The sequence below is a fragment of the Pipistrellus hanaki genome, assembly GCF_964339955.1.
Source record: "Pipistrellus hanaki genome assembly, chromosome: 6".
NCBI lineage: Eukaryota > Metazoa > Chordata > Mammalia > Chiroptera > Vespertilionidae > Pipistrellus > Pipistrellus hanaki.
The window spans coordinates 80,525,613-80,553,307 of NC_140508.1; the positions used below are offsets into that span (position 1 = coordinate 80,525,613).

The window sequence follows — 27,695 nt, forward strand, 5'->3', positions numbered from 1 at the left end:
ATTCATGTATGTAGTGTGCATACCAGTAGTCTGTTCTTTTTTTCTTTTTTTTGCAAAGTAAGGCCATTTGGATTATTTACAGTTCTTAGTGAATATGAATGAAGTCACTGAGAATACTCTCAACTATAGATTTTCATGTGAGTACAGATTTACATTTCACTTGGGTAGAAATGTAGGCAGTAATACAGGTGAAAAGTGCACCTGGACTAAGGTGGGAGCAGTGAGGACTAAGGTAAGAAATGGAAGGAGCTGGGATATATTTAGAAGGAGGAATGGACTAGATTCAATGATGAGTCGAATCTGGGGTGAGAGAAAGAGAAAAAGACATGCCAATTACAACTTTATAGACTGTTTCCTAAGAAACATGAAGAATGGGAGTGCCATATATTAAGTTGAATAGATGGGGGGTGAGTTACAGGTTTGGAAGGGAATCAAGAGTTTAATTTTAGTCAAGCTAAATTTGAGATGTTAGTGGACAGGTCAAGTGTATGTTTGCTGTTAGCTTCAATATAATGAATCCCTTCAGGGTTTTTTATAGGGTAAAATCTATATATTTTATTAATATATGATTTCCTTCATATATTGTAAAAGAATGGGTTAGAAGATTTGGGAGTGCTTTTCACTCCTAAAATTCTGCATTGAGAATTTACAAGTGCACTAAGACTCTCATATTCCAAAAATGCCTTCTTGTAGGGTCTCTATTATTTAGGTGAATATGGCATTGCTCTGTGACAGCTAGAATCAGCATGTATATGTACCACTTTCTTGAGAGCATAAGGTAATTTCTTGGTTAGGGAATTTTTTATGTTGATTTTTTCTGTTTTTATTCCCATCAATTATTGCTAGACCACTATCCTGTTAGATCAGAACAAACAGCTTTAGTTCCTTAGATCACAGTGTGACATAATCTTAAATGACAGCATCATTTTAATTGAGTTCCAAGAGTGAAGGCAGCATTTTAGCTTTGATGTTGTCCCCATAATCAGAAAAGGAGCCCAAAGAGCTCAAACAGCATTGCTATTCTTTCAGTGTACACTCTGCTTACCTCAGCACTTCCCTTTAGTGGACCTGCAATCCCAGGTAATGGAGACGAAGGCAGTTAGGTCCCTATGTGATCGAAGAAAGCTGCAGATCTAGTGGAAGACAAAGTGACCAAATTCTGGCACCGGAATGAAATACATTACAGCAGACAGAGAAAAGTGCCTCATTAAAGAAACCACAGAATGGTACAACGCCTTTAAAGATATCCCTAGTCTTTCAACACTGGCAAATGTATGACAGTAGCCAAGCAATTCTCATGTTCTGTCAGATTTTATACTCCTCTACACAGCAAGCACTCTTTCTTCCAAATGCCACTTTGTGCAGATATACTAGTATATCACTGCGAGCTTTGCCTTATTCTTTACAATGCCTAAGACCTCTTATGACTATATATATATATATTTTTTTTAATATATTTTTATTGTTCATATTATTACAAATGTTCCTTCCCCCCCCCCTCACCATTGCTCTCCTCCACCAGGTTTCCACCCCACCCTCTGCCCTTTCCCCACTCCCCAATGTCCTCATCCATAGGTGCACAGTTTATGTTCAGTCTCTTCCCACGCCCCCCTCTCCCCTTTTCCCCAAGAATCATCAGTTCACTCCCCTTCCATACCTCTGATTCTATTATATTCAACAGTTACTATTGTTCATCAGATTTTTTTTTTTTTTAATTTCCTTGGTTTTTAGATTCACTTGTTGATAGTTACGTATTTGTTGTTCATAATTTTTATCTTTGTTTACTTTCTCTTCCGAAAGAACCCCCTTCAGCAATTCATATAATTCTGGTTTGGTGGTGATGAACTCCTTTAGCTTTTTTTTATTAGTGAAGCTCTTTATCTGACCTTCGATTCTGAGTGATAGCTTTGCTGGATAGATTATCTTTGGCTGTAGGTTCTTACTATTCATCACCTTGAATATTTCTTGCCATTCCCTTCTGGCCTGCATGGTTTCTGTTGAGAAATCAGCTGACAATCGTATAGGTGCTCCTTTATATGTAACTACCTTCTTTGCTCTTGCTTCTTTTAATATTCTCTCTTTGTCTTTTGCTCTTGGAATTTTAATTATGAGGTGTCTTGGTGTGGTCTTTTTTGGATCCCTTTTGTTTGGAGTTCTGTGCGCTTCCTGGACTTGTAAGTCTAATTCTTTCACCAGGTGGGGGAAGTTTTCTGTCACTATTTCTTTCAGTATGTTTTCGATCTCTTGCTCTCTCTCATCTTCTGGGACCCCCATAATTCTGATGTTGGTTCGCTTGAAGTTGTCCCAGAGGTTTCTTACATTATTTTCAATTTTCTGGATTCTCTTGCCTTCTAGCTTCTGTGGAGGAGTGTCTTCTGGCTCTTTATGTTCCAAATCTTTGACTTGATTCTTGCGATCTTCCCTTTTGTTTTTAGGACTCTGTAAAATATGTTTTATTTCAGACAATGTATTCTTTATTTCTTGTTGTTCCCTTATCATTTCTTGATGATCTCTTTTCATATCCTCATAGGTCTTATCCATCTTTTCTAGGAAATTCTTGAAAAACCTTATAAGCGTAGATTTGAACTCTATATCCAGACGCTTTTTGTCCTCCATTTCTTTTGTTTGTGATTTATTTTGTTGTCGCATTTCGCAGTTACAGATGGGGCGGGGTTTCAGGGTGGAGCCTGCAGCTTTGGCTTCCGTCAGCCCCGCCCTATGCGGGTCCTTCAGTGCTCGCTGCCGGCGCCTCTGAGAGAAAGGTGCCCTCGATTTTCGCCTGCTGCCAAACAGTCCATGCTCTCCCCCAATGAGCCCGGTATTGGGGTTCAGTTCAGTTGGAAGTGGAGTTGGAGGTGGCGTTCAGAGCAGTCTGGAGCCCCAGTCTCCTTCCGGCCAGGGCAATCCCGCGGCACAGCCGACCGTCCCTTCTCTGCGCGCGGGGTGCGCGCGCCGCCGGGACCTCCTTTCGCCGCGGCTTCCCCGGGGTCCCGCCTTACAGCCCGGCTCCCTATGGATGAGCCTTGGTCTCCGGGGTCTGGGGAACTGGGGTTCAGAGCAGTCGGGGGCCTAGCACAGTCGGAGTTTTATCTCCTTTCCGCTAGGGAACGCCCGCCAGGCACTCCATCTCCCCCTCCTCTCTGGCTCCGTCCTCTCCGCGCACCGTGTCTCCGTACCTTGGGCTTTTCCAGCTCCTCCGCGCCTCCTTCTGGTTTTGTCCTTGCTTCTCGCTGTAGAATTTCCAGTCAGTCAACCTTCCTGTAGTTCTGGGCAATGTCCGTTTTATATTTTAGTTGTATTTTATTGAAATTGTTGTGTGCGGCTGCGGCTAGGTCTTCACCTGGGCGCAGCCATCTTGGATCTCTTATGACTATATTTTAGCTATCCTAATTTTAATGACTATTTCTAAATAAATAGCAATTATAAAATGTGTAAGAGGAGAGAAATTCATTAGCTTAAACAGATTAGATGTTTTCTTTTTCTTCCAATGAGGTATCTGGAAGCAGTGCCAGCCTAGAGGACTTCAGTTCCTTCTATCTTTCCGTTCAGATGTGGACCTGCTGTTCAAGCTCCCAGTTCAAGTCAGCATTCCAGAGAGCCAGGCTTCTCCACGTGGCCTCCTATCACTTGGACAAGATGATGCTTTGTTGTGTGGACTGTCCTGTACACTGTAGGATATTTAGCAATATCCATGGCCTCTACCTTAAATCTAGATTAGGGGTGTCGAACTCAATCAGAGAAGGGGCCAAAATCTAAAATCCAGCCTAAATCGCGGGCCGAATGGTTTACTGAACAGTCATAAACTGACAATGTCATAAACTGACAGCGGAGTGCAGTGATGACAGCGCGGTGCGGGCCACATTGCAAAGCCTGGCGGGCTGGATTTGGCCCGCGGGCCTTGTGTTTGACACATGTGATCTAGATGATAGTAGCAACACCCCAAATTTTGTTTTGTTTTGTTTTGTTCTGTTTTGTTAATCCTCACCCAAGGATATGTTCCCAATGATTTTTAGAGAGTGGAAGGGAAAAGGAGAAACACACAGAAAGAGACTTCAATGCGAGAAAGACACATTAATTGGTTGCCTCCCACACAAGCTCTAACCAGGGCCAGGGGAATGAGCCTGCAACCAAGGTATTCACCCTTGACCAGAATTGAACCCGAAACCTTTCAGTGCCTGGGCCAAAGCTCTATTCACTGAGCCAAACTGGCTAGGGTGCAACACCAATTTTAACAATAAAAAATAGCTGCAGGCTCTGGTTGGTTTGGCTCAGTGGATGGAGTGTCAGCTTGTGGACTGAAGGATCCCAGGTTCGATTCCGGTCAAGGGCACATACCCGGTGGCGGGCTTGATCCCCACTAGGGGACATGCAGGAGACAGCCAATCAACAATTCTTTCTCATCATTGATGTTTCTATCTCTCTTTCCCTCTCCTTTCCTCTCCAAAATCAATAAAGATATATTTTACATGCAGACTTTGCAGAATTTCCCCTAGGGATAAACAATGACCCTGGTTGAGAATTACAGCCATAAAGGAAAAACAGAATGGACAAAAGAAAGCACAAAAGATGAATAAACATAAGGGTCTTCCCCAAAAAAGGATATTTTTGGTTTTCATCCGAATCCATTTTACAATCTCTAAAAATCAATTATAACAAGAACAATAACAATGATAACTGTCTGGAGGCTGTTATACTGGTACTTACTACCTGTGAGGTGCAGTTCTATATCTTTTGCATTTATTAACTGATTCAATCCTACCAGATGCCCTATGAGTTATACCAGTTACATTTGTCCCATTTTGCTGATGAGGAAATTAAGGCTCACTGATGTTACATAACTTGCTCAAGGTCACAGAGAGTAGTAGTGCTTACTGTGTAGGAACCCAAGCTCCAAAGTTCATGCTCTTTGCATGGCATTCAGAGGAATCCTTGAGTAATCAGAAAAAATAATGTGTCCACCAAACAGCAGACTCTAGAGTAAGATTATAGTTATAAAACAATACCCTCAAATATGGCTTATGAAATAGAATGGTATAGCTTGTCAAATGATCACTTAAAAAAACTTTTACACAGACGCATTTTTAGAAACCATGAATTGTATTCTGGGATATAGCCAAATGCCTAACATTTCTAACTCATGGTAATGGTTGCCTATTTAGTGGTCAAGAAGGTAGTAATTTATTGTGGAGTAAACCAATGAAGTGTACATAATATCTAACTATCTCCTGTTAACAAGCATGGTAAAAAATAATTGAAACATGGAAATTTCCAGTTTTATAGCTGCTTCTTCAATCTAAATTCACTTATATAAAAATGTCATAGTTAAAAGAATTTAAAAGTCAAATTACCTGGAGAAAAGATTCATATAAAGTTTATTTTCAGAAACTGATATTCAGCCTATTGCCATCAGAGTTGATTGCTCTTATATGTAAACTTCAGTCAGATTTCTGAAGGTTTGAAAATATAGACTGGCATTTAAGGCCTGTGTAATGAGTCATTAAAGAGAAATTAAAATGGGAACATTTCCACTTTGTCAGGAATACATAATTTGTCAGGATAATGGCAATACTAACTGCTTATAAGTTTCTTTTGTGCGTATTAAATAGATCATGCTAAATATATTACAGGAGAAAAGAGCTAAACTAGGGCTGGGGAATATGCTCAGACCACAATGAGGCCAGGCACCAGAACCTTAAAGGAAAATCATGTATTTTTCAAACTACTGCAAAGCTATTGAGGTATAACTCACATGCAATCAACTGCATATTTACATTGTACAAGTTAATGAGTTTTAATATGTGAAAGCCCAGGGATCATAACCACTATCAAGATAATGAACAAAACCACCCTCTCCCAAAGTCTCCTGTGCCCCTTTGTCATTGCTCCCACTTACTCCCCTGTACTCCTGCGTTTGCCCAACCAGGAATCTACTTTCTGGATTCAAAGATTACTCTGCTTTCTCTGGAGTTTTTATAAATGGGATTATATAACATGTTTGTCTTTTTACGTCTGGATTCTTAAACTTGGTGTAATTATTTTGACATTTATTTACATTGTTGCACATAATCAGCAGTCCTTTTTAATTGCTGAGTAGTATTCCATTATACACATATACCACATCTATCAGTTCACCAGCTAATAACATTTTGGCTGTTTCCAGTTTGAAGCTATAGAAAATAAAGCTGCTGTGAACATTAGTTTGTGTGTATACACTTATTTCTCTTGAGTAAATACCTTGGTAAAATGGATGAAACATATAGTAGGTATATGGCATTTTCTTAAAAAGTTAAAACTGTTTTTGCAAAGTGGTTGTATAATTTTACATTCCTATCAGCAGTGAGTGCATGATAGTTCCAGTTCCTCCACATCCTTGTTGGACAGGACAAGCCTTTTTAATGCTGGCCAATAGCCAAATTTCTAATACATATGTAAGTGGGGCATTATTGTGGTTTTATGTTAATTTCCCTAATTATTAATGATATTGACCATCTTTGCACATGCTTATTTGCCATCTATACATCTTTTTTTGTGTGTGAAGTAGCTGTCCAATCTTTTACCCATTGTTTTAATTCAGTAGTTTTTCTTTATTATTGAATTTTGTGAGTTATTTATATAGTCTGGATGAATCCTTTATCAACCATTCACATTCCAAATCTTTCTTTCAATCTGTGCCATGTCTTTTTATTCTTTTAACAGGGTCTTTTAAAAAACAGAAGTTTTTCATTTTAATGAAATTCAACTTCTCAACTGGTTCTTTTATGGATGGTGCTTCTGATGTTGTAGCTGATAAATCTATGATTAACCCAGGGTTGCTTAGATTTTCTCGTGTTTTCTTCTGGGAGCTTTACACTTGTAGGTTTCACATTTAGGTCTATGATTCATGTTGAGGTAATTTTTATACATGGCATAAAGTACAAATCAGGTTCACTTCTTTTGCATTAGAATATGCAATCGTGAGATATCCATATGGATATCCATTTGTTGAAAAGACTATTCCTTCTCTACTAAATTTCTTTTGCACTTTTATCAATTAATCATTTAGGCATATTTGTTTGGATCTGTTTCTGGATTCTCTATTTCACTGATTTGTCTATCTTTGTATCAATACTGCACTATGGATATATATAAAAGCCTAAGCAATCATTATGACCAGACGACTGACTGGTAGCTATGATTCACACTGACCACCAGGGGGAAGTGGTCCCTCCTCCTGGCTGTCCAACCTCCCATGGTCCCTCCCCCGGGACTGGGCAAGATAGCCCTGATCGGCCCCGATTGCTGGCCAGGCTGAAGGACCCCTCCCATGCACAAATTCCTGTAATGGGCCTCTAGTAGGTTTATAATAAGACTGAGAATTAGGCAGTGTTAGCCCTCTGAGTTTGTTCTTCTTTTTCAACATTGTTTTGGTTATTCTAGAGCCTCTACATTTCCATATCAATTTTATAAAAATTAACTTGCCAATTTCTTAGAAAAAATATTGCTGGGATCTTGATTGGGATTGCATTGAATATTTAAATCACTTTGGAGCGAACTGACATCTTTGGTTTTGGCATCAGGGTGATGTTGGCCACATAGAATGAACTCAGAAGTATTCTTCTTTAATTTTCTAGAAGACTTTATGTAGAATTGGGATTATTTCTTTAAATGTTGGTACAATTTACTAGTGATGCTAGTAGGCCCTCTAGATAATATTCCCACCTATTATTTTACTAATATGAATTCTGAAGTGAAATGGTCACTTTCTCTGAAAAGTTCCTATCACTTGCCCCTCACCAATTAGGTTTTCCTTGTTAGTTAAAATTAACTCCAAAGTAATAGTACTTCTTACTACTTCCTTTACCTTCACTTGGGCCAAACACTATTATATATTCTGAATTTACAACAATGAGTCTTCTAGAATATGCTCAATATTATAAATTTTACATCCCTATTACTATAATATCTTATTTCTATGCTAACCTTCCCTCGGTTTTTAGGGCAGCATCATCTACTCCTATTTTGTTTACTACCACAATTTCATCACTTCCATATCTCTTTCTTATTATCTTTACCCAAATGCTTTTAACTGGGATTCTACCAGCAGAATAAAGCATTTTCTTTATTCTTAAATCTTAAATCACTTGGAAGTATGCAATGACAGTGATTTAGACCTGATTTAAAGGCCCAATTTATTTCTCAGTCTGCTCATATAATACCTACAATTTATACCTATTATAGACATAAGAGCTTCCCTAGGGTGCTATAGGTTCAACTCTAAGGTTTCTAAAAATTAAGCATTTTGGTAGCTATTCATGCAATCTTCTTTCAGACAATATTAGCCTGCAGCTTTGAGGGATAAGGGAATCTGTGGTTAAAGGCTCAGATGCAACTATGAGGCCATATTCTTGAAGAACAAAGCAAAGCAAATTAACACACACACACACACACACACACACACACATAACAGTGGCAAGGATAAAGAAGAAAGATTTGGTGGTATAACCTAAAGACATAGAAATGGCGCCATTAGGCAAAAGAGTAGGTGCATAGTACACTATATTACTCTCCAAGTGACACTAATGATAACAAAAAAGACTGTGGAGAGATTAGACATAAGGAAAGCTACAAGTAGGTTAAAGTCCCAAGTCTGTATGCAGCATATCCAGACATAGAAAAAAATGAAATAGCATGTCAGAGACTGCTATCTTTAGAAAGGCTGCTTGTAAAGCTGGCCCTTGGCTGGCATTATGGGAACGTGGATTTTGGGAGTATTCCCACCATTCCCTAAATGATAAGTGGTTTTTGTAAACAATGTGGCTTATGCTTGACATGTGCTTTCCTTCTGGAAGCCTGGAAATTAATGTATTCAATATTCTAGATAGAAGGTAAAACATGACTAGCTTCCAATAAGAACCCTGGCACTGAGTCCCAAAGAGCTTCCTTGGTAGAGAATACTTCATATATGTTGTCATCTTTAGATGCTGGAGGAATTAAATGCATCTCATGTGATTTCACTTGGACAAGAATTTTATAAGACTATCTGGTTTCTTCCAGACTTTACCCCAAGTATCTTTTTCCCACTGCTGATCTTGTTTTGTATCTTTTCACTATATAAATCTTAGCTGGGAGCATTACTATTTGTCGTAACGTAGTAAACCAACAAACCAGGGGGTGGTCTTGGGAATCCTGATACACCAAGTTTGTGGGTTTAATCTTACCTAATAATAGACAAACATGTAAACTGACCATACCTCCGCAATGCCAACAGCCCATCAGAGTGAGTATGCAAATTAGCCCAACAAATATGGTGATTAATTTGCATAAGTACCTGGGTCCCAGGTACATCCTTGGCACGCAGGTCACTTCAAGCCAGCCACTGAGGGGCGGGGGGCAGGGGCCGAGTAGCAATCAGAGGGGTAGGGGGCCCCCTGGCCAAGCCTAAAGCCTGGGTGGCCTGAGCTCGCGATTGAAGAGGCTGAGCCTGTGTTCAGAGGGAAGGGGAAAAATTCAATGGAAACATATCCTCAGGTGAAGATAAAAAAAAAAAAAAAGGAAGAAATGTCATATCCTATGAAAGACACATCTTGAAAATGCCTAAAGAAAGTTGTCATTTTTTCATGGTAAAGGAACTGGAGTCCGTGTTGATGAAAATATCTTTGCAGCTACAGTGACTGGCAGTGACTGCAACAGCAGGGTGGTGGGCTGATGCCTTCCCCTTATCAGTCCGGTCACCTCCCACAAAGGAGAGTGGGCCTAAGCCGTCAGTAGGACATCCCCTGAGGGCTCCCAGTATGTGAGAGGGGGCAGGCTGGGCTGAGGGACCCCTCCCCAGTGCATGAATTTTGTGCACTGTGCCCCTAGTTGATTAATATAGTCCTTTGCTTTAAAAAAGTAAGGTGAAGGTGGCACACAGTTCCAGGTGGGTGTATTTCTCTTTGAGACAGTATTCTGAGTATTCAGGCAAAAGCTCTGAGAGAAGAGGCACCGAGCAGAACTCATTTATGTAACAGCATAAGGATAGAGAGAAAAATGGTAGTCATTCAACCTGTCAAGCAGGCAGGCTTTCAGCAAATTCTTATTTCATGCCCAAAGCAGAGCAAAATGCTTAAGGCTACACACCTGTTGAAAGCTCTGATCACTGCAAAAGTGTAAGCTAAAGAGAGCAATAGACTTATGAATCAACAGAGCATTAAACTTAAAACATGAGTGTGTCTTGACTCAGTCTGAAAGAAGACTGAAGCTACCAACATGGTTGGCTAACCAACCAAAGCAGTATTACCTGCCAATGCCACTGAGAGGCCTACTGATGCAGTGAAAGATGAAGGAGCAGGGGACAGAGGCTTCAAGCTGCTCCTTCTGTCCATCAGTGCTACACAGTAATGGATTCAGGGAGACACACAAGTACCTTTTATGTTTACACTTCCTTTCGCCTACTCTCTTAACATGTTGCCTCTACAAGGAGTATATTTATAGCTGACTGAATATAAAGCATGATTATCACTTTTAAAAAAGCTATTAAAGCAACCAGGATGATATCACATTCTTGGAATATTTACCAGAGTTTTCTTTTAATCGATGCTCCATTTAAAATGAAATAAATTTACTTAGCAAAACAGAAATCATTCACATGGCCTGGGAGATTAAGATCATATAACAACACAAGTCACACGCTGAGCTCCAAATCTTAAATTAATCTGACTGCTGCACTCTCAGAGATTTCCTCCTGCTCAGCATTCCTAAAATTTAGTACCATAGAAGTTAGAATTGGAAAGAAACTTAGATAACATCTAATCTATTCAAATGTGTGTCAAAAGAGACTTAATGTACTTCTCCTGTAGCATTTAGAGTATCTTGCATTTTTTTTTCTTAAATCATCCAACTACCGCATCCTTGTGTTCTCCTACCCTCCTCTTCCTTCCACACATCCATTGTGTCTCTTAAACCAGAAAAAGTCACTAAAAGGGATGCCCTCCATCTACTTCAGGTTTTGGTGACTAATGTAACCTGGAAACACACCTGCAATAATTATATTTCATTTTGACATTGAAATTTTCATTTGACTTCATTCCTCAGTATTCAACAATAAAATTTTCTACCAATGGATAGGTAAAAACATAATATACCAGGTTCTTTCTGAAAGGACAGATCTCACCTAAACTAACAAGCCCAGTCAGAACTAGTTCATCTCTTAAAATTGTAAACTTGTTTTGAGAACATATAAGCTTCTCATAGCCAGGATTAATCACCACCCAGAACTGCACTGTCCAATATGGCAGCCGCCAGCCATGGGAAAGTGCTAAAATTTAATTTGTTAAGATTAACTTAAAAACTCAGCCTCATTAGACATATTTCAAGTGCTCAACAGCCACACTGTTGACATGCTATCACATGGGCAGTGCACACATAGGGCAGCTCTATAATCATAGTTCTATTGGACAGCTGAGATCTCAGAGCTATTCCACTAACAGGTGGCTGGATTCACAAGAGATCTATGTCTTTCTCTGTTTTGCTTATTTACTATGACATGCCTAATCCAGTGGCTCTCTATCATGGCAAAGAATAAGCATATAACCAAGACACATACAAAAAAATACAGTAATTACAGTAACCACATGGTAAGACTTTAAAATTATTTGGCCATTAATTCTAACTGAGGGGACAAAAGCTTTAATCAGTTATTTTTAATTTAGAAAAGTTATTTAGAAACAAACAATAAAAAATACATTTAACACTCATATACTCTTTACCAAGGTTTACCTATTCTCTACATTATCTCCTCTCTATCATTTCCACATTCAGCATTTGCATGTATACATACATATATTTTCGGGAGTATTTGAGGGTAACTTTACATACCTTATGATGCTTTATCCCTAAACATTTCAGTGAGCATTTCTTATGAATAGGAATATTCTCTTACATAATCATAGTAATTAATTTCAAAAATTATACCTACTCCATCATCCATATTCTGACTTTATCAACTGACCTAATATTCCTTATAGTATATTCCTCCAAACATTACACAACAGACAGTCCAGGATCAGATACTGCATTTAGTTGTCATATCTTTTAATTCCCTGTTAATCTAGAGTATTTCCAGATCCGTTGCCTTTTCTGATATTTCCATGTTTGAAGTAGGCAGCCCCCTCCCTCCTTTATTTAGTAGGAGGTTTGTCATTCTGTGCTTGTCTGATGTTACCTTATGATTTAGATTCAGGTTATGCATTCTCAGTTGGAATACTGAATAGGTGACGTGTTGTCAAAGTTTAGCATCTGGAGACATAAGAGTCCACCAGTTCTCATTGGAGATGTTAATTCTGATCTCCTGGAACCCTTCCCCCTCCCCACACACTGTGTAATTACTGTTTCCTTTCACTCCCTCGCAATCACTAAGTAGTCTAAGGGGAGACGCTTAGAGGCCACTGATATCCTGCTCATCCTCAGTATTTCTCACTAGTTTAGCAGCCACTGACGACTTGTGCTTGCTCCTCTCTTTCCCATGGTTTCAAAAGAATGACTTTCCAACTTCAGCACTCCTCCCCTGTTTTCCCACTGGCCTTTCATCATTCCATTGTAAATAAATTCACCTTCCTCCCCCATCGATCCATCCATCTATGTATCTATCACTAATATTCATGAATTTCTATTATCTCCCAAATAGTGTATAATTCATTAAATCACTACTGTTCTTAATTATTTAGTTTATTTAAGTAAGTTCTTATTAAATAAGAGAGTTTCTATATTGGTGATATTACTTAAACAGGAAACAATGACTGGGTTAACACAACCCCATATTGACTGGAAATATCAAACTGATGCCTGATGATGAGAAAGTGAGATAGGGGGAAGGGGGAGGAGGGGACACAGAAGGCTGGATGGTGTGGAAGTATCCCCATATGGACATCAGGCTTATGAAAGAAAGGGGCCCAGAACAAAATCGGCCACAGGCTTTCCAGCTATGTCTGTTAGCCACAAATGGAAATGTCCTATTTTCTGTTTAGAAAATTGGCTTCTATTTAAGGAAAAACATATGGTTAATTTTCTTCTGCGCAAGAAAATTCCTGAGAAATCATGATGCACAGCAAAATGGGGCTAAAATAAATGGAAAAGAAAGACAAAAGTGGCAGCATAAGTTAAACATGAATAGAATCAGGACTACAGTTCAATACAAAATATGGTTATAGCTGCTCTTTTAACTCAGCAGCTTCACAATGACTACTGTTGTCCTCATCAGAACAAGAAACTATGTAACTTTGCCTTGCATCCTCACCTCCACTATCTAATTCAATCAGTGTTCAAAGTTTCTAAGGAAATGTGATTTTTTTTTTTTAAATAGTTAATTGAGAGCTGCGGAAAAGGGCAGACTTGTCACTAAATAACTACCCATGAAAAGGAGAAATCTCATAAAGTCTAAAAGAATAAGAAGACAATTGCTTTTGTCTGTGAAAATTTAGAATTAAGTTTTCTGGCTGAGCATGTTCAAAATGATGATCACAAAATTAATTTCAGTTTGAGGATGGTGTTCAGAGACAGAGAAAGTAGCATCTGAGTGACATCCTGCTGGGAGGAAAACAGAAAATGGCTGCTGCCAGCAAGGAAAGCTCACTGAAACCCTGAGAGCATATAATACATGCGCCACTCGGGACAACAACTTTCACATAATCAACCCTCAATGTAAGGAGAGTTAGCTGGTGAGGAAAAGAGAAAAGGAAAAGGGGGTAGGAGGGAGGAGGTTGAGTAAGGGGCAAACAAAGTGAAGAAAAATTGAATAAGAAAATAAAGGATGTTAGAATAGAAAGTACCTTATACTTCCTTCTTCTCTTTCCTTCTGTGGTCTCATTTTCTATATCTCAAAAAAAAGATAATTAAATGACATATCCAAGTGCACACAACTGAATTATCAAAAGAGTAAAATTAGAATCCCAATCTTGTTTCCAACCAAGCAGCTGAAGTGCAACAGAAAGACACTAACCTGGAGATCACAAGTTTAGGTTTGAATCTTCACTGCCACTGGGCATGAGCAAAAGTCATGAGATTTCATGAATACTTTGAAAGAAACTCTGGCAGTCTAAGAAAAGTGAGTTAACAGATTTCTGTGAGTAGAGAACAGGGTAGCATTAACCACTGTTAGTTCATATTAAGAAGTCCCAAAGTAGAACTCTAAGATGTAAGTGGTAAGTCTACAAAACCAGAGAGCACATAATTACCTCAAGTATTGCTTTTAAGTTTTGTTAGGTAGAACCAAAGCACCTTTTAGTCTAGGGTTGAGTTTGCCCTTTCTGACGCAATACCCTTCTAAAAAAGCAAATAGTTTCCCACCATATCTACTGTACTTGATGCCAGCCTATGTAAGCTCCAAAAATTGTTCCCTCATTTGGTAGTTCTTTCCCCCAGACTCATTAACTATTCTTATATTTATGCTTGATCATTAACTAATTTAAAATGTGGGAGAGACCCTGTGCTGGTCTCTGAAGTACCTTCCTATTGCAGCTCTCCCTTCACTAGTTTTCTGCTCTGCAATCTCACCTCAACTTAGTCCCCTCAAACTCCCAGCTCCATCTCCTCAGCTCATGGCATGGAGACCACTTGTCTCTATTTGGGCTCCCCTATCTGGATAGCATCCTCAGGCAATTGCATGGCTCATGTAGTTTGTTGTCTGGAGGCAGAAGTCCTGGAAGATCTTTAAACCAAGAATGAAAATCAATTTTGTGTCAACTCGAATGGACTAACTGTGGCTATTGGGACTGTAATTAAGACTCTAAAGTCATCTCTGTGTGACAGGAAAATAGCAGCATGTACACCAGTTCTTAACTTACAACTCCAAATTGCACTAGAGTAGATCTTTAATTCTATGATTACTAAGTAGATATAGCAAATGACTCTCAACTAAAGAGAACTCATATTTTTTTTAAACTGAGGGATTGCAGCCCCAAGATTATATGACATAGAGTAGTGGCAATGAAAGTAATGAGACAGATATTTAAGTAATTTTGGTACAATCAGAGGGGAACACCTTTATTTAGGGATTCTTCCATATGCAGGTGATAGGAAACTATGTAAGCTTCCCTGAATGAGTAGGAGGACAGACAGAATGGTGGGAAGAAAAGCAAGAGGAATTACAACTTGAAAAGCATCTAGAGACTTGGTGGGAAATAAGGAGAAGCCAGAGAACGAAAGGGGAAAGAGAAACAAGAGGAAATAATGAGCAGCAACAGAAAAGGGAGCAGAGAGAAACCATACTAATAAAAGGGAATATAATGGCCAGATGAGAACAACAGGGATTCATTAATATCCACTGCTGCTGGCTACAATGTGATAATGATTTTTTTCCATTTTATAAAAACGGGAGAAATCTCAAGAACATTCCAAATCTACCTTTGTACATTTAGAGAGAGAGAGAGAGAGAGAGAGAGAGAGAGAGAGAGAGAGAGAGAGATGAAAAATAATGTTAGGCCTGAATACTAACGTTTTAGAAATACAGCTACTCAGATGCTGCCTAGGCTTTATCTTAATATTCTCTTAGTGAGGAGAAATGAGGAGAAAATAACATTTCTAAAATGGTGCAACCTATCAAGTACAACTGAAATAGAAATTATAAGCATCACAATTTGAGGTGACACTGTTTAAGCTCAGGTTCACAAAAAAGAAATACCATTCAATTATGATAAGAAAAGCTATATTCTGAAATGCACATTGGTCAAAACCATGGTTACTAGATCCTCCCATATCCCAGACTAAGGCTACACTGGGCACTGTTTCTTAAGATAAGGAAAGGGATTAACAGACATACACCAGTGAAATATCTCAATCTAAAAGGAACAAGAGAAAAAACCTTTGTAGAATCCACTACAAAAAACTTGTAATGATTTCCAAAATGCATTTATCTTTGAGGCAAAGCAAGAAAGAGAATGAGAAAAGCAAAGAACAATTTACCTTGTAAATGGACCAATTTCTTTTCAAGGAAACAGCAGAAGTTAAAAAAGAAAATCATAAGACAGGGCATTCTTCTGTAGAACTATGGATTTAATAAAACTATAAGCAAAACCTATAATATGCAATTTGAGCCAGATGGCACCCGATGCAAAGAAGCAACAGAACAAGTCTCTCAAAGTCAAATGAATGTCTCATGAAGAATGAACTGCTGCCATCTTCATCACAACATCTGGAGATGAGGTTGTTTTTAAATACACACACACACACACACAACAACAACAACAACAACAACAACAACAACAACATACAACTTATTTTGAGAGCAAATTAAAATTTTACCTGACATTGTGGCTACTCACAGGAAAAGCAAATAGTTTCCCACCATATCTACTGTATCTGTGCTTTGGTGTTCAAAAACCATATGTCAGATTAAGAGCCAAGAAGGGTTAGCCATAAAGACAAGGACATTTAAAGCAAACATTTGTTTTAGCTACTTAAGTTTTTCTTTTTAATAAAAAAGTCCTGGATTGCAAAAAAGGAAATAAAAGAGAAAAAAAATCATAGACATGGACAATAGTGCAGTGATTGCTGGGGAAAAGGTGGGGGGTTGGGATGGGGGAAGGGGGTGGAAGAGGGTACAGTTAGGATAAATGGTGATGGATGTAAACTAAAAAATAATAAGTTATTTACATAATTTTTATTTAAAAATATTTGAGTCAAACCCTATGTTAGGCTCTGAGTATACAAAGACCAATATAGCAGGATGAGAAGACAGGTGAATAAGCAATCATCACAAAAGAACAAGAACGGTGCTGTAACAGAGGGGAGCACAGTCCACTTTGCAAGCACACAGAGGATATGGAAGTTAATTGCGTCCTCATTTAGGCTAAGTCTTCACAGTGATGCCCTTCCTAACTGAATCAGACTTGGCCATATCTACCCAATTCCCACAGGAGAAGGTGCTACCTTTGCTCAGCAGAGAGAAGCTGGTACAAAGAACAAGTCGGGCACCATAGGAAACAGGTGATAACCTCCTCTTAGTATTTAAAACGAAACGTGGTTTCCCCTCTAGGTTCAAATGGCAGAGCCTACAAGTAGCCTTTTACTCGCAATTTCATTTTCATTGTACAGAAGACATAATCTAAAACCTGGCCACCAGGTACTCCTTGAAAATTTTCTCAGCATTAAGTAAAAATGAAAATTCAAGTCTTTTTTTTTTTTTTTTTTTTAAGGTATGTTATTGTCCCCATATACTTGACCAACATTTTCATTCTAGTATTTGTGATTCTTTTTTTAGTCCCTCAAAGTTACAGTTAAGAAAGGAAGTGTTAACTTTGGTTGGTCCTCCAGTGAAACCTCCAAGTTTCACTATGTTAGATTCACTAATCTCTGAGAAAGTTTTCTTTTCCCCAGTCTCAGAAATAGATAGAAAAGGGTCAGGCCTCTTATCTAGATGCTTTTAGAGCCCCTAGTGCTGATTTCTGTCTATATCTTTAAGGTCATAAGACTCTATGCTGGCCAATGAAAGGCCCCTTCACCTCTCACAAAACCTTGGCAATGCTTTTGTGCAAACCATTTATTTCTGTGCCCTCTAACACACCTATGTCACATACAGGGAGGGAAGGAAAAGGCCAAAACAAAAGTAAAACATCTGATCTTCATGCTACCATTTTCTCTGTCCCACCTAGAACAATAGGCAAGGGCCACCTTAAAAAACGCCTGCTGTTTTCAAAGTGGCAGAAAAAATCCAGATAAACACAATCAAGACTGACTATGTTCCTCTTCATAATTCTACAGCCTAGGTCTTCAGAAAACAGAACGAAAGAAAATATTTCAAATTAGAATACAAATAAACCATTCACACCTTGGCCACTTTTTATAGATGTCATGACTTCAAAAGAAAAGCAGATTTTAAAAATCTAAGTTTTCCCACATTCCAGCAAAATTATTTTTTTAAGTTTTCCATATGTCCAAACTTGAGGTTAAAAACTGGAGTTTTCTTGGCCAAAACTCTTAACCCACTAGAGGCAGCTGCCTCTAGGTTGAACAGCAATGGTGCTCTTCAGATGGGCTGCACAAAGCCATCAGGTCAGGGTTCTAATTCAGAGGGGAGGATAATACCTAAGCACATTACCCATGCTTTAACACAGTGTGAATGACTTTGACTGTTCTACACTTTTTTTTTTCCTGAATTTTTTTAATATACAAGACTTATCTTCATTCATTTGAAGATTTAAATTCATATGGATAAGAAAATGAAATAAATTCCTGGAGAGCAAGAAGTCAGTCTGTAAAGCTTGTTTCACATCATAACTGGCAAAGTTTTAAAACTTCATTTAATTATAGAATATATACCATTTGATGAAATGCATGTAAAATGTTTATCTACAAACACTCTCATATATTTATGTGACTAATACATATACACACAAACACAAAATCATGCAAAATATTTTAATTCTATCCAGGTAAAGCCTTTGTAAGTTAACAAGTCACTTTTATGACTTTAAAAATGTAAGTACAAGTTAGGAAAGACTCATTAGTGTTTTTCTATGAGTAACGAACAGGTCACCTGATTTTCGCTAAGCAGCATAGCAGAAGCCTGCTTTCCACTCCTGCTGTCCTTTCACACAACCAGGAGTGTCCCCACTGGCCCACAGCTGCTTCCGGACTCCTGGGCTCCAGGAATAGGAGAGGAAAGGGAAAGAAGGAAGTAAAAGACACGGGCTCTCCCGACCAGTGTGGCTCAGTGGCTGAGCATCGACCTATGAACCAGGAGGTCACGGTTTGATTCCTGGTCAGGGCACATGTCTGAGTTATGGACTCCATCCCTCGTGAGGGGTGTGCAGGAGGCAGCCTATCGATGATCCTCTCTCACCATTGATGTTTCTATCTCTCTTTCCCTCTCCCTTCCTCTCTAAAATCAATAAAAATATATTAAAGATTAAAAAAAAAAAGACACCAGCTCAATCACATGCTGCATTTCCATGTTTTAAGACAACATTCCAGGGTGGAGCAAAAGTAGGTGTACAGTTGTGAGTACCCAAAACAGAGTTTGTGTATTATTATTTATTAACTATTGTACTTTTTCATACAAACAACTGTAAACCTACTTTTGGCTCACCCTATATGTACTGTGAGACAATTACAGTAAAAGGCAAATGACCCTTCTGACATCATGCTGATCCAATAAAGACAAGAAAAGGTAAGAATAAAGACGCTTACCTGTTGTTCCTGCATTCTAGCAGTATCAAGCCCTGAGAGAGACACGGTGAGCTTCTCTTGCTGTTCTGATAGATATTTTTGATAGAGGCTTAGAAGATCTTGGCATTCTCTATACTGTAGCTGAAGAGGTGAGATTGCAAATTAAGGGGAAAAAGACCTAGTAAATGGATTCAAAGTGCATCCATGAGTGCCGCTCTGCAGATCCCAATAAGCAGAATAGAGACAGAAAAGCACCCATATTAGGCGAGAGTGCAGGTAAGTGCAGTCTTCGGATGAACACAATAAAGTATTCCACCCCCCACCCCCTATCAGTGAAATAATATTCACAAAGAGTAGCAATGAGTATCTCATTTAAATACATTTCTCTCTTAACATTGAAATTGTAATAAATAAAAACAAATGCAAACACATGCAAAAAATGAGGTTGGACTTCTGCCTCACATCATATACAAAACTAACTGAAGAGGGATCACTGATCTAAATGCAAGAGCTAAAACTATAAAACTCATAAAAATAAATCTTTGTTTCTTGGATTAGGTAAGAATTACTTAAAAAACAGCAACTAAAGAGTAAGTAAGCAAACTGGACTTTAAAATTTAAAAGTTTGTGCTTCAAAGAAAGAAATTAAAAAGACAATGTCAATGAGAGAAAATATTTGCAAGTTATATATATATATAAGGGAAGACCTTACATAACTCAACAATAAACACTATTAACCTAATTAAAAATGGGCAAAGGACTTGAATAGACATTGCCCCAAAGGAAATACACAAGTGGTCAAGCAGCATAAGAAAGGATACTTGTCATCACTAACCATTAGGGAAATGCAAATCAAAACCACAATTTACCACTTTGCATCTACTAGGATGATTATAACAAAAAAGACTGACAATAATAAACACTGACAATAATATGAAAATATTAGAACCCTTCTCCATAGCTGATGGGAACATAAAATAGTGCTGCTGCTTTAGAAAATAATTTAGCAGTTTCTCAAAAAGTTGATAGAGTTACCATGTGAGCCAAGAGAATTGAAAATATGTGCCCAAGTAAAATCTTCTACATACATATTCAAAGCAGCTTTATTCATAACTAGAGGCCTGATGCATGAAATTTGTGCAAGGGACTCGGTCCTCGCAGCCCTGGCTCTGCCCACTGGTCATTCCAGAAGGTCGTTCCACAGTCCAGTCTCATTAGCAAATTAGCTCTTTATTATATAGGATAGTAAAAAAGTGAAAACACCTAAATGTCCATCAAGTGATAAATGAATAAATAAAATGCGGTATATCTATGCAATGGAGTTTTATTCAGCCATAAAAAGAAGCAAAGTATTACTACCTGCTATTAAATAAATGAACCTTGAATACATTACACTAAAGAAGCCAGACACAAAATACTATATATGATTTCATTTATATGAAATTATTGCTCTTCTGTTTGTTTTGAATACCTCTTCCAATAAACTAGGGCAGTGGTTGGCAAACTCATTAGTCAACAGAGCCAAATATCAACTGTACAACGATTAAAATTTCTTTTGAGTGCCAAATTTTTTAAACTTAAACTTCTTCTAACACCCCTTCTTCAAAATAGACTCGCCCAGGCCGTGGTATTTTGTGGAAGAATCACACTCAAGAGGCCAAAGAGCCGCATGTGGCTCGCAAGCCGCAGTTTGCCGACCACAAGAAAGAACAGTAGTCAGTTTTAAGGATGCCAGGTTACAACAGGAGTCACATACATCCATGGCCACTTTCTATTCCCTTCGCCAACTTTGTTAAGTACCAATTATGAGAAAAGCTGCAGGAAAGAAAAAGAAATGTCCAGGCTAGGCAAACCCATTCAGACAGGAAGTGCGTTAGTGGCTATGAAGGTCCGGGCGGTGTGTGGGGGGTCAGGAAGCAACTGCTAATGGCTACGAGTTTTATGGGGGAGGTAATAAACATGCTCTGGAAGGAGACGCTGTCTTTAGGAATACACTCAAAATAATGGAGTCATATATGTTATAAGTGTGAATTTTATTATGTGAATTATCTATATATAAAAGGCTAAGTGTCCATCCAACTGCTAGCTATGATGCACACTGACCACCAGGGGACAGACGCTCAATGCAGGAGCTGCCATGACATGCACTGGTCATTTAAAAGATAATGGCACCAACAAACCAACACTCAGCTTACCCCAAGTGGGACGCAGGCCCGCCACCACCCTGGAGCGACACCCCACAACATCGTAGTCAATACTGCCAAGACCCCATGGCGCAAAATGTGGCCCCCAGCCCAGCCCATCCCAGAAATGGACATTGTGGGCACCAGGTAATGACGTTATGTAGCAATGTCCAGCTTCCTCTCCCTAGTGACCAGCCTCCTTGGAGTTTCTTCAGCCCAGGAACATGACTTGCTTTATAGCCAGGTGCAAACATTTTACACTTTAATCAATTGTTTGTGAAGTGTTTTGCCATGCCTCATCTCATTTGATCCTCACAGAAGTCCTGGAGTAGGTAGATAGGAGACTTGGTAGAATCCTATTTTCTTTTCATTAGCTGGAAAATGGAGATTTAGAAAGTTGATAAACTTGACCTGGCTGAAAAGAAGTAAGAAATGGTGGAACTTTTAGATGACCTCAGGTTTTCTCACTGTGCAGAATATAGTCAAACACTGCTATAGTTAAATATTTTACTCTTTGTTCTCCCTGCATGATTTACAATAATAATCTGCTTTATGATGTTATTTACTGCTTGCTGACAATTACCTGAAAGAGAAGTTGGGGTGCTTCACTGGGCTGGGAAAAGTTTAGTTACATCAGAAAGCAGGTCTAATGAAGCAAGTTTATTCTATATCTATAAAAGGCTAAGCTGACTTGTGCATGTGTGATACATAAAAAGCTCTGGCTGGCCCCAATTGCACACTTGTGTTTCAATATGTCATTGTTGACTGTGAATCTGGTTGACACTTCTATTACAGAGAAAGGGCAAATAGTGATATTAAAATATTTCTTCTAATTAATTTCCTTTCAATGTGCACAAATCCGTGCATCAGGACACTAGTATTAAATATAAAGGGATATAATTAGATTTTGTCTTGTTTGCTTGGTTTTTGCATACTGTTAATTAAGTCAGTGTTTAAATAATAAAACCATCATGAGGACATTTTCTGTCCATATACCTCTGTACATTTTTTACAGTCTAGTATGAAGAACATAGCAACCTAACCTGGGGTACCTTTTCCAACAGCTCCTCAAACTTGCTAAGTGCTCAGGATGAAGATGATAAATGGAAAAGGTCACTTAACTGTGTAGATCAGGTGTCTGGGAGACCGACAGTTCTATCCGAGAGAGGCCATTCCTCACTTCTCATTGTGGAATTTTCCTCCCAAGGCCCACATTTCTCTCAGATCATTTCTGAATCTTACCCTTACACTTAATTATGTATGCTGTTGGTATAAAAATTACTGTCCAATGAGATTATTCTGTATAAATACTTTTATAACAGGTCATCATGATTAAAGTGGGAATAGTATTTCTTAAATGTCAAAAATGGTGACTGGTTTCAGTATTCCGTAACATTTTCATAACCTAATCACCACTTCTGGGCAGATTCCTGTTCTAATAACCTTTGTCAATCATGACTGAATAAATAACCACTTGCTTCATTATTCTCATTATTAATCTTTAGCAAAAAAGGAACCAGAGATGGCTTGTAGAAGAGGAACTGGTTCATAATGAAAGGAGAGGTATCTAAGCTCGAAGAATACAGTAATTAGAAGAGCTTGTTGAATACGCTGCATCTTAAAAACAACAGTAACAATAACAGACTGAACAGTGGTCTAAGTAAGCTTAGTATTTTTTCAAAGTCAACCTATATCCAGCAGTGAGGGCAGGTAACGAGACACATACTTAAAATAACGCCCGATGAAAGTAGTGGCAAAAACATTATGTAGTGCTCTGCTAGCATGTCCTAAGAGGACTTAAATGACTGAGGAACCACAGAAAACCTCTTGTAGAAAAAACTGTTCAAACTGAGAGGAGAAGGCCAATGTAACAACAACATAAAGAGCAGGCAGATAAAAAGGAATCAATAAAAAGATGTGGTCAACTGTGTCCAATGCTACAGAGGCCACTCCAGCTAAAGAATGAGAGTACAGGAAGCTACTGGTGATGTTTGCCAAAACACAAGTGTGACATTTGTTAGGTGTTCATGTTTTGATAGACAAAAGTTATGTTATTTTCATATCAAAGAAAGAAGCTCCTGGACAGAAAGAGATGTTTTATTCAGGGTCACCTTGAGATACAAAGAGCTGACTATGAGGCTGCAACTTGAAGCTATCAATTAATCACAGACTCCCAGGGAAAAAGAAGTTCAAGATTTTCACTGGGGCAGATACTCTTTCACTCTGAACACCTACATACTATATAATATATAAAGACAGCATATACTATGTATTCTGCTTATACTTTGCCTGCCCTCAATGTGACAAAATTCCTACTTATCCTTTCAAACTTGTTTTTATTTCATCTCCTCCAAGCTTTCCCTGACCTCCCAGGTAGAGTTAAGCACCTTTCTTTTAGTGAATGGTAGAAAGCTCAAATTATTCAGTTATATTACTATTACCTGAAGTGGCTTGTATTTTTTCGGAAATCACAGTATATTAATCTTGGTATATTTCTGGAACACAGAAGATATGCCAAAAATGTTAGAGGAATGAATTAAGGAATCAAGGCAAAGAAGTGCCTATTGAATTTCATGTTAGCTTTGAGTTTAGAATTGAAACAAACAAGAGGCAGACCATGTGGTCTTTAAACTAGCCAAGAGGAAGGCTAAAAATACTGACTCATTAAAAATTTTAAATTGTTCCAATCTCACAAGATTTTTCCATCTGAAGCAAGTATGCTTTCTGACCATGCCATATTTTCCTCACAGGCATGTCCTTTTCTCTCCTTTCAAAACCCCTTCATATTCTCTGACATGAACACTAAGGTTCAAATAATATATGTAGTCTGGTACTCAATGATAATATATGCAACTGAAAATTATTTGTTGTTAAAATAAAAACTGATACCAGGTAAACTGATTAGCAGAGGTAGAAAAGAAGAGTGTATGTGTGTGTGTGTGTGTGCGCGCGCGCGCGCACTCTTTTATTAAGTTGTGTTCTCTGGTGGAGTACAACCCACTGATTGATACAAGTCTGAAATTCCCCGTTAATTAAAAGAAATTTATGGCAAATTCCTTGCAAAGCCACAGAATTTTTCAATTTCCTCATGATGGTTATCACTGGGAAGGAGAAGAAATCTCTAAAACAAACAGGGGAAAACTCAATGTTCTGGATATTTACAAAGGGAAAAAGTCAAGTGCCTCACACTCAGTTTCTTCTGGACTCAACAAACATGTGAGCCATAGAAAGATGTCTAGTTACAGTAATTGTTTTTTTTGTGTTTGTTTTTTGTTGTTGTTATTTTTTAGTTTCTAAGCATTATACTTGCCATCTTGTTTCCTGGAAGTTACAGACAAGGTAGAGTAGAAACATACTTGGAATCGAGAACATTTATTTATTTTTACTTTTTAAAACATATTTTTATTTGATTTCAGAGGATAGAAAAGTGAGAGATAGAAACATCAATGCTGAGGGAGAATCATTGATCGGCTGCCTCCTGCACGCCTCCTACTGGGGAACAAGCTCATAACCTGGGCATGTGTCCTTGACCAGAATCAAACCCAGAACCCTTCGGTCCTCAGGCCGACACTCTGTCCTCTGAGCAAACAGGTTAGGGCGGAACTGAGACCATTTAGACTGTCGTTTACTCAGATCATTAGGCCTTGAGGTTTTTTCTGGAAAACAATTACACAGTTAATTTCTTATCCTAAAAAGCAGGCTATCAATGTGCCATACTGATCAGAATTTTTATTTCTTTACAGTTTTCTTTTCACATAATACTCTGCATATACATTTTAAAGCATTCATGGTTAAAGACAAGGTTGCAAAAACATTTCTATTGAAAACCATGCATTTTGTGTTGCTTCTAACCTGCTTAAAAATTTATCTTTTGTTTAAAGGTTCCATATTTCAGCTAGATCCGAAGCAGACATATTTTCTCCATTTGGAAGCTGCTTTAAATCAATTCAGCCTTTTTTTAAGTTGCAGACACTAGCCTAGAATTGTGGGGCTCGGGGAGGGGGGGCTGTTATCATGCTCCTACCCCAACCAGAAGTTACTTTATAAGGTGAACTGCAGTAACAATGATCAAACTCTTGAAAATTTCCAATTTCAGAACAGGTAAATGCCTGACAATACAGACCATTGAAAGCAGTCTACACACTAAGATTTCTAGCCTCTGATGTGAAACTGTGTGTACAATGCTTTGTGAAGCAGAGCTAAACACGCCAGGCTGGGCCTACTAGCTCCAGCCGTGGGGAACACGCTAAATCATCTTAGGAAGAAGCCATCTCATTCTGCTCCCTGTCTTCGAGTGGAAGAGCTTCATTCTTGTCATTAAATTAAAACCCTCCACAAACTATCAGTATCAATACATATGATACCTCCCTCTCTTCAGACTCCTATATTAGTCTATTTGAACTATTTATGCTGCTATGTAAGACCATTCATTTCTGAGTGGAGATGTAAACTGAATTTAAGAGGTCCCTTAATCTTCTCTTTGCCAAACGAAGTGACCCAGTGGCATTATGCTTTCCTTATATAATTCATCGTACAGCTCTAAGAATTTTTGTACTTGTCACTTCTCCCTTCTTCAGATTCTTTGTTAGAGTTCTCTTAAGAGAATCAGACACCACCATCACCTATTGCACAATTAACGCTGATCACCAGGAATAGGTACTTGAATTAGAGTATCTGAGGATGACTCAGTATAACCTCTACGTGAGGGTGGGCACTTCTAAGTGCTGCAAAGATATTTTCATATTTGAGTCTCATCAAAATAATAAAAAGAACTATTATTAGATCCTTTACAAGTGAATCTGCAGCACAGAATGGTTAACAAGTTAATGGTTAATCTTGGGTTGCCAGTGAGCTGAGATTTGGAATAAGAGCTATTATTAGCTCTATATTAGATTTGGAATAAAATCCTAGAACCCCTAAAGAACAATGCTTCCTAAACAGTAATGTACATGGGAATCAGCTGTGAATCTTGCCAAGGATACTGGTTCCGTAGATCCCAGGTGGGGCCCAAAATTCCACATTTCCAACAAGCTGCTGAGTGATGCTGCCTGCTGGTCTGGGACCACATCATCACCCAGTACCCAGCATCTCCAAGCGCCCTCCCTCCTCTGTATCAGCAGGAGGAGGCTGTCCTCCCCTTTTATGGTCAGTGTAATACATTACTGGACTCCTTTTTTCCTCCCTTTAATCTAGCCTTAGAATATACTGTTGTTTTTTTTCTCTTTGGCTTCCTGTTTTTGTTCTGAAAAAAAAGCATATAGAAAATAAAATCTGATATGCAAAATAACCCACTTTCTCCTTTGGAAGGAAGCAGTAGTCTGGATTTTCAGAGCAGTATAACATTTCTATTGTGGCTGACTACTGCATTAATAACAATTAGCAAATATTACCTGTAGGGCTTGAGAATTTATATTGGGGGAAGAGTCCACAGAAAAAAAAAAATAAACAACCACATTTTTTTCTCTTCTACTTTCAAATAGATATCCATCCTCTACATTGCCCAAGAACACCTTTAAGCCCAAGTTTACATACAGTACAGCTTCTGAATCCAGTTTAACATTGCCAACCATTAGCTACGGCCTTAGGGAACAGCATTCTTGCCACACTTGCATGTCCTTTTTAATGTGATTTGAAAATCGGACCCAATATAATAATGCTCAGTAAAAATTAAACTATTGCATAACATAATATTCATAACTAGAGTGAAAAAGAAGAGTTCTTATAGAACAGAATCACATCTAACATTTTAAGGTTAAATTAGGGAAACTAGTAGGAATATCTCATTTCTTTCCTCTTTAAAATGACTGAGGCTACTGCTCACAAATGTAAATTACTGCTCAGAGAAAAATTAAGTAACTCCTATGTGCAGGTTTATTATCTAAACTCAGCAAATGCTCCGAAGACTGAAGGTAATAAAGCATTTTATGAAGAACTTCACTTCACTGGTTCCTAATATAATTGAGCTTATGTGAACTGTTTAGCAGAGTGATATTTTAAGAACTGGTAAAGAACCAGATTATTTGCTTGACCCTTCACTCAAGAAATATTACAGAGAAATACCCAAAACACTCAAGGAGAAAAGTTTGACAGTGTCATTAAAGTCAAGAAGTTAGGTGTTTGCCTTACTATTTTAACATTATTGGCTGATAAATAAGTTAATCCAAGAGGCCATATTTAAAAGAACAATTCCTGAGACCTAGGTTTTAATCTATTGTATATACTAGAAGCCCCGTGCATGGATTTCTGTACAGGTGGGATCCCGCAGTCTGGCCTGCGGGGATCAGGCTGAAATTGGCTCTTCGACATTCCCTAAGGGATCCCAAATTGCGAGAGAAAGCAGGCCAGGCGCAGGGAGGGCTCCAGGACATATCCAACCTGTCTCGCCCACTCCTG

At 38.4% G+C, this 27,695-nt stretch overlaps 1 protein-coding gene across 2 annotated transcripts in view; it reads right to left on the reverse strand.

Moving 5' to 3' along the window:
* KIAA1328 overlaps nucleotides 1-27,695 on the reverse strand; it is a gene marked incomplete at its 5' end in the record, with an annotated part of 149,250 nt that overhangs the window by 80,539 nt on the left and 41,016 nt on the right. For both annotated transcript variants that reach the window (XM_084888834.1, XM_084888835.1), the window contains one exon: nucleotides 19,141-19,268. In XM_084888834.1, the coding sequence (XP_084744960.1) occupies nucleotides 19,141-19,268 (128 nt within the window). The remainder of the gene's footprint in view (nucleotides 1-19,140; nucleotides 19,269-27,695) is intronic.